Here is a 13,439-nt window from a genome sequence, read left to right as displayed (position 1 = left end):
TCCTTGTTTTGCAGCCTCGCCATCTACTCCATTCAGCCCTTTTCCAATTACAAGTCACACCCCTCCTCCCCTACTGCACAAACCTCCACAGAGTAAGACTCACATGCATTCAAGAAAACAGGAGAATAGTGCAAAATTGTAGCACTCTTTGCAAGAGACTTATTTAAGTCAGAATGTGCTCTGCAGGAGGCCACAGTTACAGACATGGTGTGTGTTTAGCTAGATTATTAATCGTAAGCAAATCCGCAGTATTTAGTGCAATGCTAAAATGCATCTACCTACAGTGATGCCTAGAAAAACTATTCAAAGACTATTTGTTTTTTAGATTTTTGGGGATCAAGTTCATCTGATTGGCTGATTTCAGCACTATGATTCAGATTTGTCCACACAGAATTCGTGATATCGCGAAGTAGATATATAATTCTAAGATAAATATAAGAATATTTATATTTATACTTATTTATATTGATATATTTATACTTATTTATATTTATATACTATATATTATTTTTTATTTATATGCATATAAGTATATAGATATAATTATAAAGTTATACATATATAGTCTCAAATGCTCTGTTTTACCAATATGTAATTGTCAAGGAATTATAAACACATATCTAAAAACAATGTCAGCATAAAACTGTTACAATACAATATCTGATTATTTAGAAGAACATCTTCTGATGACCAGTTTGGTTATTCTGCACTTTTATGCTACCTCGTTTCAAATCACTGATAATTAATTACACAACTTCAAAATAAATTTTAATAATAACTTTATTCTCTATGTCTAACATGTTTTCCATGTTTCAGAGTAACTGGTCTCAGTTATAAACAAAACACTGAAATATAAACAATATTCTTAAAGGAATATTCTAGGTTCAAAACAAGTTAAGCTCAGTCGCCAGCATTTGTGGCATAATGTTGATTACCACAAAAAATTATTTTGACTCGCCCTTTTCTTTAATAAAAGCAAAAATTTGGGTTACAGTGAGGCACTTACAATGGAAGTGAATGGGGCCAGTTTTAAAGGCAGAAATGTGAAGCTTGTAATTTTATAAAAGCATTTACATTAATTCTTCTGTTAAAACTTGTGTTATTTGAGCTGTAAAGTTGTTTAAATCGTTATTTTTACAGTCATTTTAGGGGTTTGGTGTTTGTTGACATTACAGCATGTAAGATATGTACAGAATTATGTTCAGTGGCTCCGTGGTTTGTTGGCTTTTTAAGCAGCGCTGAGGTGACTTGTTTGTAAACTCGTTCCCATAGTATTTTTATCAAAAAAGTGCCGAGGCTATGAAGTTTGTTCTACAACCGCTGAAAAAATACGTTTAAGGAAGTTGGAAGTTCCGCAAGTATACTTTTAGTTCATTAATTTAATATACAGCCAGCTTTATAAAAAAAAAAAAAAAAAAAAAACTAAACATTACTTCTCCTGTTTTACTTCACTTCCCAACACCACATAAGCAGACCTCTGAAACAATCTTAAAATTTCACTCTTTCATTATGAATATGGACTCACTGTATGCTGTGCTGTTTTGTTTCATAAAGAATGTTCAACTCCCCCGCTCCCTAAAAGGACTCCAGAATCTTTCATTTTTGACATGGACAAAGGTGCAGTATGTTTTATTTTATTTATTTTTATTTATTTTTTTCATATACTGGAAATCCCAGTCAATTTACATTATACAGAAGAACTGAATTGAGCAAATACTGTACATTTTTAGATGAGAAAGTTTTTTTTCTTTAAAAGTGCCCAACAACAGCGCCCCCTGTTTGCCATCTGAGACAGAGCAACAGAGACTGAGAGTGGGCACGTCATCTGAGTGGTCAGGCAGCTCCCAGCCCAGATCATTGTTGGATCATTCGTGGACCCGAAGCAAGGTTACTCCCCTTTTACTCTAAATGTTATATGTAAATGTGAAAAGAGGACAGACATTTAAACGTTTATGTATATATATATACACACTACCGGTCAAAAGTTTTGAAACGCTTGACTGAAATGTTTCTCATGATCTTAAAAATCTAGAAATTAGTTTTGTAGACAAAAATATAATTGTGCCACCATATTAATTTATTTCATTATAAAACTAAAATTTAATAAAAAATAAAAAAAAGTTTTTGAAATGGATGACTTGGACCAAATAATAAAGAAAAGCAGCCATTAAGTGCCCAACATAGATGGGAACTCCTTCAATACTGTTTAAAAATCATCCCAGGGTGATACCTCAAGAAGTTGGTTGAGAAAATGTCAAGAGTACATGTCTGCAAATTCTAGGCAAAGGGTGACTACTTTGAAGATGCTAAAATATAACAGTTTTGATTTATTTTGGATTTTGTTTAGTCACAACATAATTCCCATAGTTCCATTTACAGCCCCAATTCCAAAAAAGTTGGGACGCTGTGTAAAATGTAAATAAAAACAGAATTCAATGATTTGCAAATCTCATAAACCCATATGTTATTCACAATAGAACACAGAAAACATATCAAATGTTTAAACTGAGGAAATGTACCATTTTAAGGAAAAAAATAAGGTAATTTTGAATTTGATGGCAGCAACACGTCTCAAAAAAGTTGGGACAGGGCCATGTTTACCACTGTGTAGCATCCCCTCTTCTTTTAACAACAGTCCGTATATGTCTGGGAACTGAGGAGACCAGTTGCTGGAGTTTTGGGAGAGGAATGTTGTCCCATTCGTGTCTGATACAGGATTCTAGGTGCTCAACAGTCATGGGACTCCTTTGTAGTATTTTTCGTTTCATGATGCACCAAATGTTTTCAATTGGTGAAATGTCTGAACTGCAGACAGGCCAGTTCATCACCTGGACTCTTCTACTATGAAGTAATGCTGTTGTAATAGATGCAGTATGCGGTTTAGCATTGTCTTGCTGAAATATGCAAGGCCTTCCCTGAAAAAGACGTCGTCTGGATGAAAGCATATGTTGCTCTAAAACCTGTATATACCTTTCAGCATTGATGGTGCCTTTCCAGATGTGCAAGCTGCCCATTCCATAGGCACTAATGCACCCCCATACCATCAGAGATGCAGGCTTTTGAACTGAGCGCTGATAACAAGCCTGATGGTCCCTCTCCTCTTTAGTCTTGGAGGATGCAGCGTCCATGGTTTCCAAAAAGAACTTCAAATTTCGATTCGTCTGACCACAGAACAGTTTTCCACTTTGCCTCAGTTCATTTTAAATGAGCTTTGGCCCAGAGAAGATGGCAGCGTTTCTGAATCATGTTCACATATGGCTTCTTCTTTACATGATAGAGCTTTAACTTGCATTTGTGGATGGCATGGCGAACTGTGTTCACAGACAATGAGTTCTGGAGGTGTTTCTGAGCCCATGCAGTGATTTCAATTACAGAATCATGCCTGTTTTTAATGCAGTGCCGTCTGAGAGCCCGAAGATCACGGGCATCCAATATTGATTTTCTCCCTTGTCCCTTGAGCACAGAGATTTCTCCAAATTTTTGGAATCTTTTAATTATATTATGTACTGTAGATGATGAGATATTCAAAGTCTTCACAATTTTACATTGATGAACATTATTCTGAAATTGTTCCACAATTTATAGATGCAGTTTTTCGCAGATTGGTGAACCTCTGCCTATCTTTACTTCTGAGAGACTCTGCCTTACTAAGATACTCTTTTTATACCCAATCATGTTACTGACCTGTTGCCAATTAACCTATTTAGTTGCAAAATGTTCCTCCAGCTGTTTCTTTTTAGTAACACTTATCCAGCCTTTTGTTGCCCCCGTCCCAACTTTTTTGAGACGTGTTGCGGCCATCAAATTCAAAATTACCTTATTTTTTTCTTAAAATGGTACATTTCCTCAGTTTAAACATTTGATGCAAAAATCGTTGCATTCTGTTTTTATTTACATTTTACACAGCATCCCAACTTTTTTGGAATTGAGGTTGTAAGTTATTCCATAGTTTTGCTGACTTTACTATTATTCTAAAATGTGAAGAAAAAAAATTATAAAAAAGAATGAGTAAGTGTTTCAAAACTTTTGACCGGTAGTGTATATATATATATAATGTAACCTACGAAAGATAAACTGTAGCCCAAAAAGTATTTGTACACTGAAGCCACACTTAAAAATATATAAATGTCTTTGCATTATATAACAAAATATCAGACCAAGTGGCATTTATGTGAGGAAAAATATAGCACAAACACTTATCAAGCAAAATAATTTACAAAAAATATTTGTTAGGTTTGCAATGCTAAAAAGATATATTGTGCAAATTCAAGACAAAAACTGATTGGAAACTTTCTTGTTGTCAGACATGGAACATTTTCTTAGTTAATGTTATAAACTACACCTGTAGTTACATGTCTTTGACACCTGCATGAACTTGAGCGTAACTGACTTAATGCATCCACTGAAATAATCTTGGTTTGGTATTTTTTTTTATTTAATGCAATGACATTAAGACATTTTTAATGAGACTTAAATGTCCAAAAGTGTCCAAAAACCTTTTGGGGCCACTATATGACTGTATCTTTTCATTTATTTTACAGACAGACAAAATATATACACATCTATATATGTGTCTGTATGTGTGTGGTTTTTTATTTTTTATTTTTTTTTTATGTACACCTTCTTCTGTTTTTCCACATAGCATAATGATATCATGATGTATGAGCCAGTGGAAAATAACTTAAAGCTATACATAGGTTTACTGTGCTTTGACTTTCCTCTTGTATCATCATTGCTTAACTCAGTCTTGCCGATTCTTACATGCTTTGTAAGCTAAAATGTGTCATTTTCTAACAGAGTGTGAGAGCAAAAAGTTTGACACAAGGTATGTTGATGTTTCCACTGTCCTCCCACTACACTAGTGTCATTAAAACACAATGTGTACAAGCAAATTCTACCTCTGAAATCCAAAGCACTTTAGTGTTTGTGAGTGTAAAACAGATATAAAAAGAGCACTTGATTATTTGATCAGCGTGTTTGCACAGCTGTGTTTAATTTTACAGTGCCTCTATCTGTGGCTCCATTGACTCCACCAGTCTCTATAACCATGGCAACTGGAGGGCGAGGTGAGTGACAGCATAAATCCGTTGACACTGACTGATATTAGGTAACAGGAAACTGCATAACCCTGATTAAGAAACCTTAGTGATTGAGCTCACCCTATGTCCAATACAATAGAGAACCAAGCAGAACATAACAGCCAGCCAGTAGCAGGTGGACCAACAGAGAACCTGTCAGACAGAGGAGGAGAGAAGACTTCACTGGTCAACAAGGCCAGGACCAAGGTTCAACTCTAAAGTCTCTGTATAGAGCGCAAAAGTCTTTACAGACTTCTTTTCAGCCGTCTTAAGTTCCGGAAGTATTTTTTCATTGGGATTTTATAAATTCCTCTGTGAAAGCGTTCTAAGCCACGAACCAAACAAGCAAAAGAAAAACATTTATTTGAAAATCTGACAAAAAGATGAAAGTACAAGACTTACTTAAAGGGATAGTTCACCCAAAAATGAAACTTCTCTCATCGTTTACTCAATCTCATGCCACCCTAGATGTGTGACTTTCTTTCTTTGTAGAACACAAACGAAGATTTTTAGAAGAATATCTCAGCTCTGTAGGTCCATACAATGCAAATGAATGGTGGCCAGAACTTTGAAGGTACAAAAAGCATATAAAGGCAGCATAAAAGTAATCCATATGACTCCAGTGGTTAAATTAATGTCTTCAGAATCGATATGATAGGTCTGGGTGAGAAACAGATCAATATTTAAGTCCTTTTTCACTATAAATTCTCCTCCCTACCCAGTAGATGGCGATATCCATGAAGACTGCAAATCACCAAAGACAAAAGAATAATTTAAAAGTGAAAGTGGAGATTTAAAGTAAAAAAAGATTTACATTTTAATAGGCATAAATTTAGGCTTTATCTTCTACCATAAATCCATTCATTCATTATAAAACCGTTAATATGCAGAATTAGGAACTGCGGAAATGCCACTAAATGGTTGGGTAAAAACAGCTTTGATAACTGTTAATTGACTCCTGCCTGTACAATTGTAATTCAAATTCAAAAACATTGTGAAACATGAAAAGCAGATATTATCAATATTGCACATGATTAATAAATCCGTCGTGTGGATTACTTTTATGCTGCCTTTATGTGCTTTTTGGACCTTCAGAGTTCTGGCCGCCATTCACTTGCATTGGGAGGACGTACAGAGCTGAGATATTTTTCTAAAAATCTTTGTTTGTGTTCAGTAGAAGAAATCAAGTCATACACATCTGAGATGAGAACATGAGGGTGAGTAAATGTCGAGAGAATTTTCATTTTGGTGTGAACTTTTCCTTTAACGTCTGTCATGAAGGAATGCAATGCAAACCCATGAAGCATTGCGAATGGTGTAATCGAATTAAAAATGATGGAAGAAAATAAAACTATTGATTTAATGTAGTTGATTATAAGTATAGAATTAATTTATGTAAAGTCTATTGCAAAATATTCAGATATATACAAATATATACAGTAAGTAGTTTGAGAGTGTAGAGACTGACTCAGATGCCTCATTCGCAGTGCATCATGCAGCGGCCGGACACTGCACTGCTCTGTTTGTTTTATTTATTTATTTATTTTTTTAAATGTAGTTGAAATAACATAGACTAAATGCTTCAACAGAAGCATATACCATTGATTAACAACCTTGGAGCTCTGTGTGTAAAAGTTTATAAGTTAACATTAATAATCAATTTCCCTATGGAAAGAATAAATAGGATTTTACTTCCGGAACCAGACTGTTGCGCTCCATTTGATACATGTAAAGTGTATTATGTACAAATGTCATAGTAACCATCCCATAAATGTTTTTCTTGGCTACAAAAATCCTGTTTATTGATAGCCTTGCTGAAATCTTAGACCAGCCTAAACTGGTTTAGGCTGGTCTCCCAGCCTGGCCAAGCTGGTCTTTAGCTGGTCTGACCAGTTGAAAAGTGCCCATAACCCCCCTAAAACCAGCTAACAGACCAGCCTGGGAGACCAGCTAAGACCAGCATAGGCTGATTTAAGATAATTATGCTAGGAAGGAGCAGGGAGCTTAAGCCAAATAAATAAATAATTATTTTTTAATCCCTTTTTATTGATAATACAAAAATCCTGTTTCTCAGGAAATATACACATACTTGTGCTGTAATGTCCTGCAAGTAGCTTTGGAATGCACAAATATACAAATAAATTTGTATTTTCCTTTTGTTACAGAGCATTAAGTTTTTGAAAGGAAGACAGAAGCGTATGTATTATAATTAATTAGGTTTTTCTTGTTGATACAGCTAATTCTATTAAATTGAAGTGAGACTTTAATAATGCATATCAAATGAAGTATAAACAACTGTTGGTGACTACATCAACTGTCATTTGCAGCAAAAATAGCCCCACCTCCAGCCCCGCCCCAGTTTGTTCCACCCCCCTATGCTGCCTCTGCTGGATTCTTATTTTGTAAGTTATTGTTCCCCTTGTCATATTTGTTTACATATTTATTTTTTAAGTATTATTACCTTGAACCTGACTGTTACTAGCTGTGAAAGACCCCATGAAATCAAAATGACTGTTTTGTGGATTTTAGTCCATGTGTGTTTTCTTTGACGTCATCTACACTCACTGACAACTTTATTAGGAACACTATGGTCCTAATAAAGTGCCCGTCATGGTCTTCTGCCTCATTGTTCGATGTGATGTGCATTCTGACATGCTATTCTGCTCACTGCAGTTGTACATAGTGGTTATTTCTGTTACTGTAGACTTTCTGTCAGCTTGAAACAGTCTGGCCATTCTCCGTTGACATTTCTCATCAACAAGGCGTTTCCATCTACAGAATTGCTGATCACTGTATGCTTTTTGTTTTTGGCACCATTCTGAGTAAATTCTAGAGACTGTCGTGCGTGAAAATCTCAGATCAGCAGTTACAGAAATACTCAAACCAGCCCGTCTGGCATCAACAATCATGCCATGGTCCAAATCACTGAAATCACATTGTTTTCCCCATTCTGAAGGTTGATGTGAACATTAACTAAAGCTCCTGGCCTCTATCTGCATGATTTTATGCATTGCATTGCTACCACGGGACTGGCTGATTAGATAATTCCTAATAAAGTGCTCAGTGAGTATATCTACTAGTGTACTCCTAAACATTGACAAAATTACATTTTAGCAGACATACACATTTAAAATGTATAGTCTTCCACTTTCTGAAAAACGTACCAAAAATATTGATGACTCATGTCACACTACACAGATCTTTGTCAAATGTTTTAGAATGACAATGCAACCAAGCAGCAGATAGCAAATCATGGTTAATGGCTGTGATGAGATATCACAGCCAATAGCTAAAGGCTATTGGATATTTAATAATAATAATAAAAAAGGGACAAGACCTTCGATATGTTCTCCCAAATTTCCTGTTATAACACAGGACAAAAAACTGCACTAAAGTGATTTCATGGGGTCTTGATGGATAGAGTTGAAAAGCTCATGTGCTGCCACAAGATGGAGCTACTGTTATTCATATTCCCACAGTTCATGTTGATGCCTTCTAGTTTATAACATTGTGAAAACTTCAATTCAGATAATGACGCTGTTCTAACTCCACAGCTTTTGGACAACGTTTTGGAAAGCCGAAGGGGCCACGGAATAAGCCAGAAACATGGGTCTAGTTCATGTGGAAGGTGAACTGAAAGGGAGAACAGTCTTTCAGTACAATACAATAGGGACAGAAAGTCATGAAATATGGCTGCTTGCCAAAGATTTCTTTCAGTCTTTCAGGAAGAGGAGTGCTGTGGAGTTGCTGTGGAGTCTGAGGGACAGTAGCCCAACAACTGACCTCACATAATACACATACAAAATTGTGCTTTTGAAGATGACTTTATGAATTTTATGGCCATTTTAATGGAGTACATTAATGGAGTAAACTGTCTTTATGCAATCAATTAATTATTAAAATGTTTATAAATGAATCTAAACAAAATAATTTAAGGGATGAATGTATTGAGAAATACAAGTAATTTTGGATACTCCTCTAAATCTCATTGTACTGTAAACACAAATAAATGTCACTGTATTTTATCACAAATACACCTGAAGGGAACCAGGGCCAATCAAGCTTTTGTATTTTATATCCTGTTGGCCTCAGTAAATCGGTCTTTCCGAAAGAGAACTAAATGACAATTGATTGTGGATAACTTTTGTCAAGCTTATGGCCCCTGACAATGTTTGCTCATTTGAATATTTTCTACCTTTGCTGCAGTGATATAGTCCCTTTAAGAAATGCTTCACTTTGGTACACTCATAAAATGGTTTATTTAAAAAAATACAGAAAAAGTCTATGCATTCCATTGCATTTTTACACAATCGAAAAGATCCACATGACAGTTCTATTAAATGTAACTTAGCATTTACAAAACATTACTTTGACTATGTTCATAAATGACCATCTATCTGTCCTTAAAAATCAATGAAATTGAAAACTTTAATACAAATATCAAACAGAGCAAATAGTGAATCAAACTCACACAGAGCATGCCTTGATCCCTAAGTGGAGTTTTCCTATATTACAAACAACAATCAAAAAACCTGATCAACACAAAAAAGAAACTAGCTGCCAAAATCCAGAAGAAACACAGAACGCTTAACATCATGTTCATTTTAATATACCATGAAATCACCTTGGTAAGGTATAAAAGCATAATTGTGTTTGACTGAGCGGAGAACATGTCCCAAACCGTATGTATATAAGCATAAAATTATTAATAAATTGGTATTACTGACTTTAATAGGCATAAATTTAGGCTTTATCTTCTACCGTTAATCCATTCATTCATTGTAAAACCGTTAATATGCTGAATTAGGAACCGCGGAAATGCCACTAAATGGTGGGGGTAAAAACAGCTTTGATAACTGTTAATTGACTCCTGCCTGTACAACTGTAATTCCAATTCAAAAACAGTGTGAAACATGAAAAGCAGATATGATCAATATTGCACATGATTAATAAGTCTATACAGGTCAGATACTGCCAATTTAATTTTTTTATTTTTTTATTAAGCATTCTCATCATTTGGTGGCCAACAAAACTGTCCCCCTCAATTGCTTCTGGGCATGAAGTTTGAGGTCTCAAATATAGATTTTCTGAGACACAATAATAAATACCCAATTGTTACTTTAAAAAATTCAATTGCAATCAATGTTTTCTAAAACTGGAAACATCAATTAGTGTAATTGAAGATGTTATAAAAAGGCACTCATTTTTATGGGATGCATTTGATTAGAAAAAGCGATTACATAATTTTGTTATATCTATAATCCATGTAGACTGATTGGCTTGCTGGTGTGAAATTACATTCAAATCAGTCATTTGCGATCTTCGCCGTCAATGCAGATGCACAATTGCTGCCCATAACCCTTTTACAAAAATGAATGCCTGCTTTAAGACTTAATCCCATTCAAAAGAATGATACAACCACATCAACATGTGCAAAAACACTGACACGTAACCACACTTAAAAAGTGAATTCTAAATTGCACTCATCCAACTATCTTGGATAGCATAGTCAACCTAGAATGCTTATCATAGATTACTATGGACAATGTCAGTTCAAACACACTGGACATACTTTCTGATATTATACTCATAAATAATATTAAATGCTTTCTGAAGGAGAAAAACGGTTTGATCTGGGAAGCAACGCAACAGATTACGGCAATGGCAACATGCTAATTATTGTACAAGTGGAAAAAATAAGCCCGCTTATTACAGACAGGAATTTATTCATACCTTGTAATTGTAAATCGTAATGAGTTAATTCATATTTGCACTGTTTCTCAAAGATATTTAACAAATGCTTACAATGCCCGTTGTCCAGAGGCCAATAAAGCAAATCAACATATTATCAGAAAATGTGTGGGTTAAAAGTTCTCAAAATGGTACATTTTGTTCTCTAAAACTACTCTGATAAGCAGGATAATGTGTAACATCTAAACGGAAGCTTGTTTAAATGATGCAACTGAATTTAGGGACCGTTTCCTTACATAAAGCTCAGATTAGTACAAATCAGAATTATTTGTTGAGGACAGCATATGTTCAAAAGTGAATCAAATCCCAATAATCCAAATGTATGTGTTAGATCACTATAAAACTTTACAGTAAATGTAGTAAAGGAGACTTCACCAAATAAAAAGGCATTAGTATTTTGCCCCCGAGTACAGGTTTGGTTATTGTATTTCCATCTAATTTTCTGCTAATTTCAGATCACATACCCAGATTAAGATGGAATATGTCTGCTCCACAATAAAAATATAAAATATAACAAATCTGAAAAAGCAAAATGGCTTCTAAATACAATACAGACAGAAAACAAACATGACAAATGAATTAAAGATCGTGATATTAAAAGACTGCCATGACTATTCTGGACAGAAATAAATAATTAAACTTAACAAAACAACAACAACAACAAAAATCCTATTTCCTGGATACATGAGAGGTAATAGAATGCACAAGTTCCTCTTTGATAATTGCTGCTTTAATTACTCAGAGGAAAAAAGTCAACAAAAAAAAAAGAAGAAAAAAAAAAAAAAAAAAAGAATTGTCCTTCAAGCTAAGCAGTATAATCAATAACCAGAGAGCAATCAATGAAAAAACAAATATCTCTCACTTTAAACCAATATCTCATCTCTAGTCTAGCTTAAATACTTCAGCATGAGACTACACCATGGGAAAAATTAAGAATATTTCTCTTTTAAGGGAATAGCTCACCCAAAAATCACTTATCATTTACTCACCTTCATCAACATGAGGTTGAATGAATAATGACAGATTTTTCCTTTTTGGGTGAACTATTCCTTTAAAATATGATTGCTGCTCTCCACTTGTGACAGGCACTTTTTCTTATTTTTCCCAGTAAAAACCAATTAGGAGATCTACATGAAACACATGACAGACTTGGATACGACATGAAAAAAGTCCCTCTTGAGAGAGAATTCATCTCAAATATATAAACAAATATAAAACAATACTGAGTAATCAGCAAAAATATATTTCAAATTAAATACTTTGGCTGAGAAAAACCTAAAAAGTACTTGCAGGGTCATTTCTTAACCAAAATCTAAAAAATATACAGTCTAAATTTTAGGTAAAGTCCAGATATTAAATTTGTATACACTGTTGAATGCCAGTTAAATAACGTTCCACCCCTCTGCAAAAGTAAGGATTCGGAAGTCATTTAAGGAAATCCGTGGACCTGCACTGGGAACCACTGCTACTGCTGCTCAGTCGGGAGTCTGTTGGAGGCTCGACTGGAGCCTGTGGAAGCACTGGCTCTGGTGTGGGTGAGGACAAAGGGTAGGGTGCTGAGAGAGGGCTGATCTCAGGACAGAGAGCAGTGGAGGGAGTGTGGGAGGATTTAGCTGGCTGCGGAGTTGCAGGTTGTGGCTCTCTAGTTGGCATTGTGGGCCTCTGGAAAACCGGTTCCTCCATTTTTGCAACTCCATTTTGTACGGTGTCCATTTGTAGCTGAGCACAGGGGGTGATTTTGGTGTCGGGGTGAACAGGGGACAAGGAATATTGGGGTGGACAGGATGTGGAGCACAGGTCTTTAGTCTTAACCTCCTCTGACTCCTCGTCGGTGTGGTACTGCTTTAGGCGGATGTGCCAGGCGAGGCTGCACACGGCCGAGACGGTTTTGAACTGGTGGATGACGTTGCGGGGGATGAAGTAGATGTCATCATCACAGAGCTGCATGCGAACGTATCGGATGCCTTCCCTCCTTAACTGGTTGAGTTTGGCATCGTCCACCCACTGGACACACTGTTGAGAGAATGGCATTATGGGAATGCACGCAGCCATCTTTTAGACCTGCCTATTGCCATTTTCATCACATTTATGATTACTGAATAAGGATTTTTACTAATTTTAATTTTGTACTCACAAAGTGATATTTCTAGATGACAAAATACTAAGCATAACAAGAAAATGTTTATGTAACTAAAGAGTTTTCCCCAAGACATTTGATACATTTTTCATGACTTTTCCAGGCCAATTTTAAAATTTGCTAATATTTCCAGGTTTCCCAGTGTGGTCACATTTCCACACTAGATTATGATAATTTATTGATTACTGCTCAACAACCTACAGTATATGAGTAAAACCAGATCCTGTGATATTACAATAACCATAAAGATGGATTATTAACTATTTAACCACAGCAATCCATTACTAAATACAGTTAAATAAAATAAATGTATAATTTTATGTTTTAGGCCAATATTGTTGGCAAATGAGACTTTGTAATTGACATTATGTAATTCCTGTTTAGAATTAAATATTTCAATCAAACAGCCAGCACAAACCCCATGTAAGCTGAAACGTCTGTAAAGGGCAATAAAATTACAGCATAAAGGCAAC

General features: G+C 35.2%; 2 protein-coding genes across 5 annotated transcripts in view; one reads left to right on the top strand and one right to left on the bottom strand.

Annotated features, from left to right (window-relative positions):
• Positions 1 to 9,125, top strand: part of LOC127419599 (tyrosine-protein phosphatase non-receptor type 22-like) — a 41,685-nt gene extending 32,560 nt beyond the window's left edge. The window contains exons 19-27 of one of the 4 annotated variants that reach the window (XM_051661121.1): positions 15 to 92; positions 1,555 to 1,617; positions 1,757 to 1,887; positions 4,798 to 4,825; positions 4,986 to 5,066; positions 5,179 to 5,285; positions 7,244 to 7,274; positions 7,406 to 7,480; positions 8,633 to 9,125. In XM_051661121.1, the coding sequence (XP_051517081.1) occupies positions 15 to 92; positions 1,555 to 1,617; positions 1,757 to 1,887; positions 4,798 to 4,825; positions 4,986 to 5,066; positions 5,179 to 5,285; positions 7,244 to 7,274; positions 7,406 to 7,480; positions 8,633 to 8,694 (656 nt within the window). In that variant the 3' untranslated portion in view covers positions 8,695 to 9,125. Of the gene's footprint in view, positions 1 to 14; positions 93 to 1,554; positions 1,618 to 1,756; positions 1,888 to 4,797; positions 4,826 to 4,985; positions 5,067 to 5,178; positions 5,286 to 7,243; positions 7,275 to 7,405; positions 7,481 to 8,632 lie in introns of those variants that run through there. The other 3 variants (XM_051661122.1, XR_007893703.1, XR_007893702.1) reach the window with 3 other exon arrangements.
• The window catches only part of LOC127419605 (lysine-specific demethylase 9-like), a 16,190-nt gene continuing 11,383 nt past the window's right edge, over positions 8,633 to 13,439 (bottom strand). The window contains exon 7 of the mRNA XM_051661133.1: positions 8,633 to 12,842. Within this exon, the coding sequence (XP_051517093.1) occupies positions 12,255 to 12,842 (588 nt within the window). The 3' untranslated portion in view covers positions 8,633 to 12,254. The remainder of the gene's footprint in view (positions 12,843 to 13,439) is intronic.

This window comes from Myxocyprinus asiaticus, chromosome 29, assembly GCF_019703515.2.
Source record: "Myxocyprinus asiaticus isolate MX2 ecotype Aquarium Trade chromosome 29, UBuf_Myxa_2, whole genome shotgun sequence".
NCBI lineage: Eukaryota > Metazoa > Chordata > Actinopteri > Cypriniformes > Catostomidae > Myxocyprinus > Myxocyprinus asiaticus.
The sequence above is the reverse complement of the archived record's forward strand: the minus strand, read 5'-3'. Positions and strand labels throughout refer to the sequence as shown.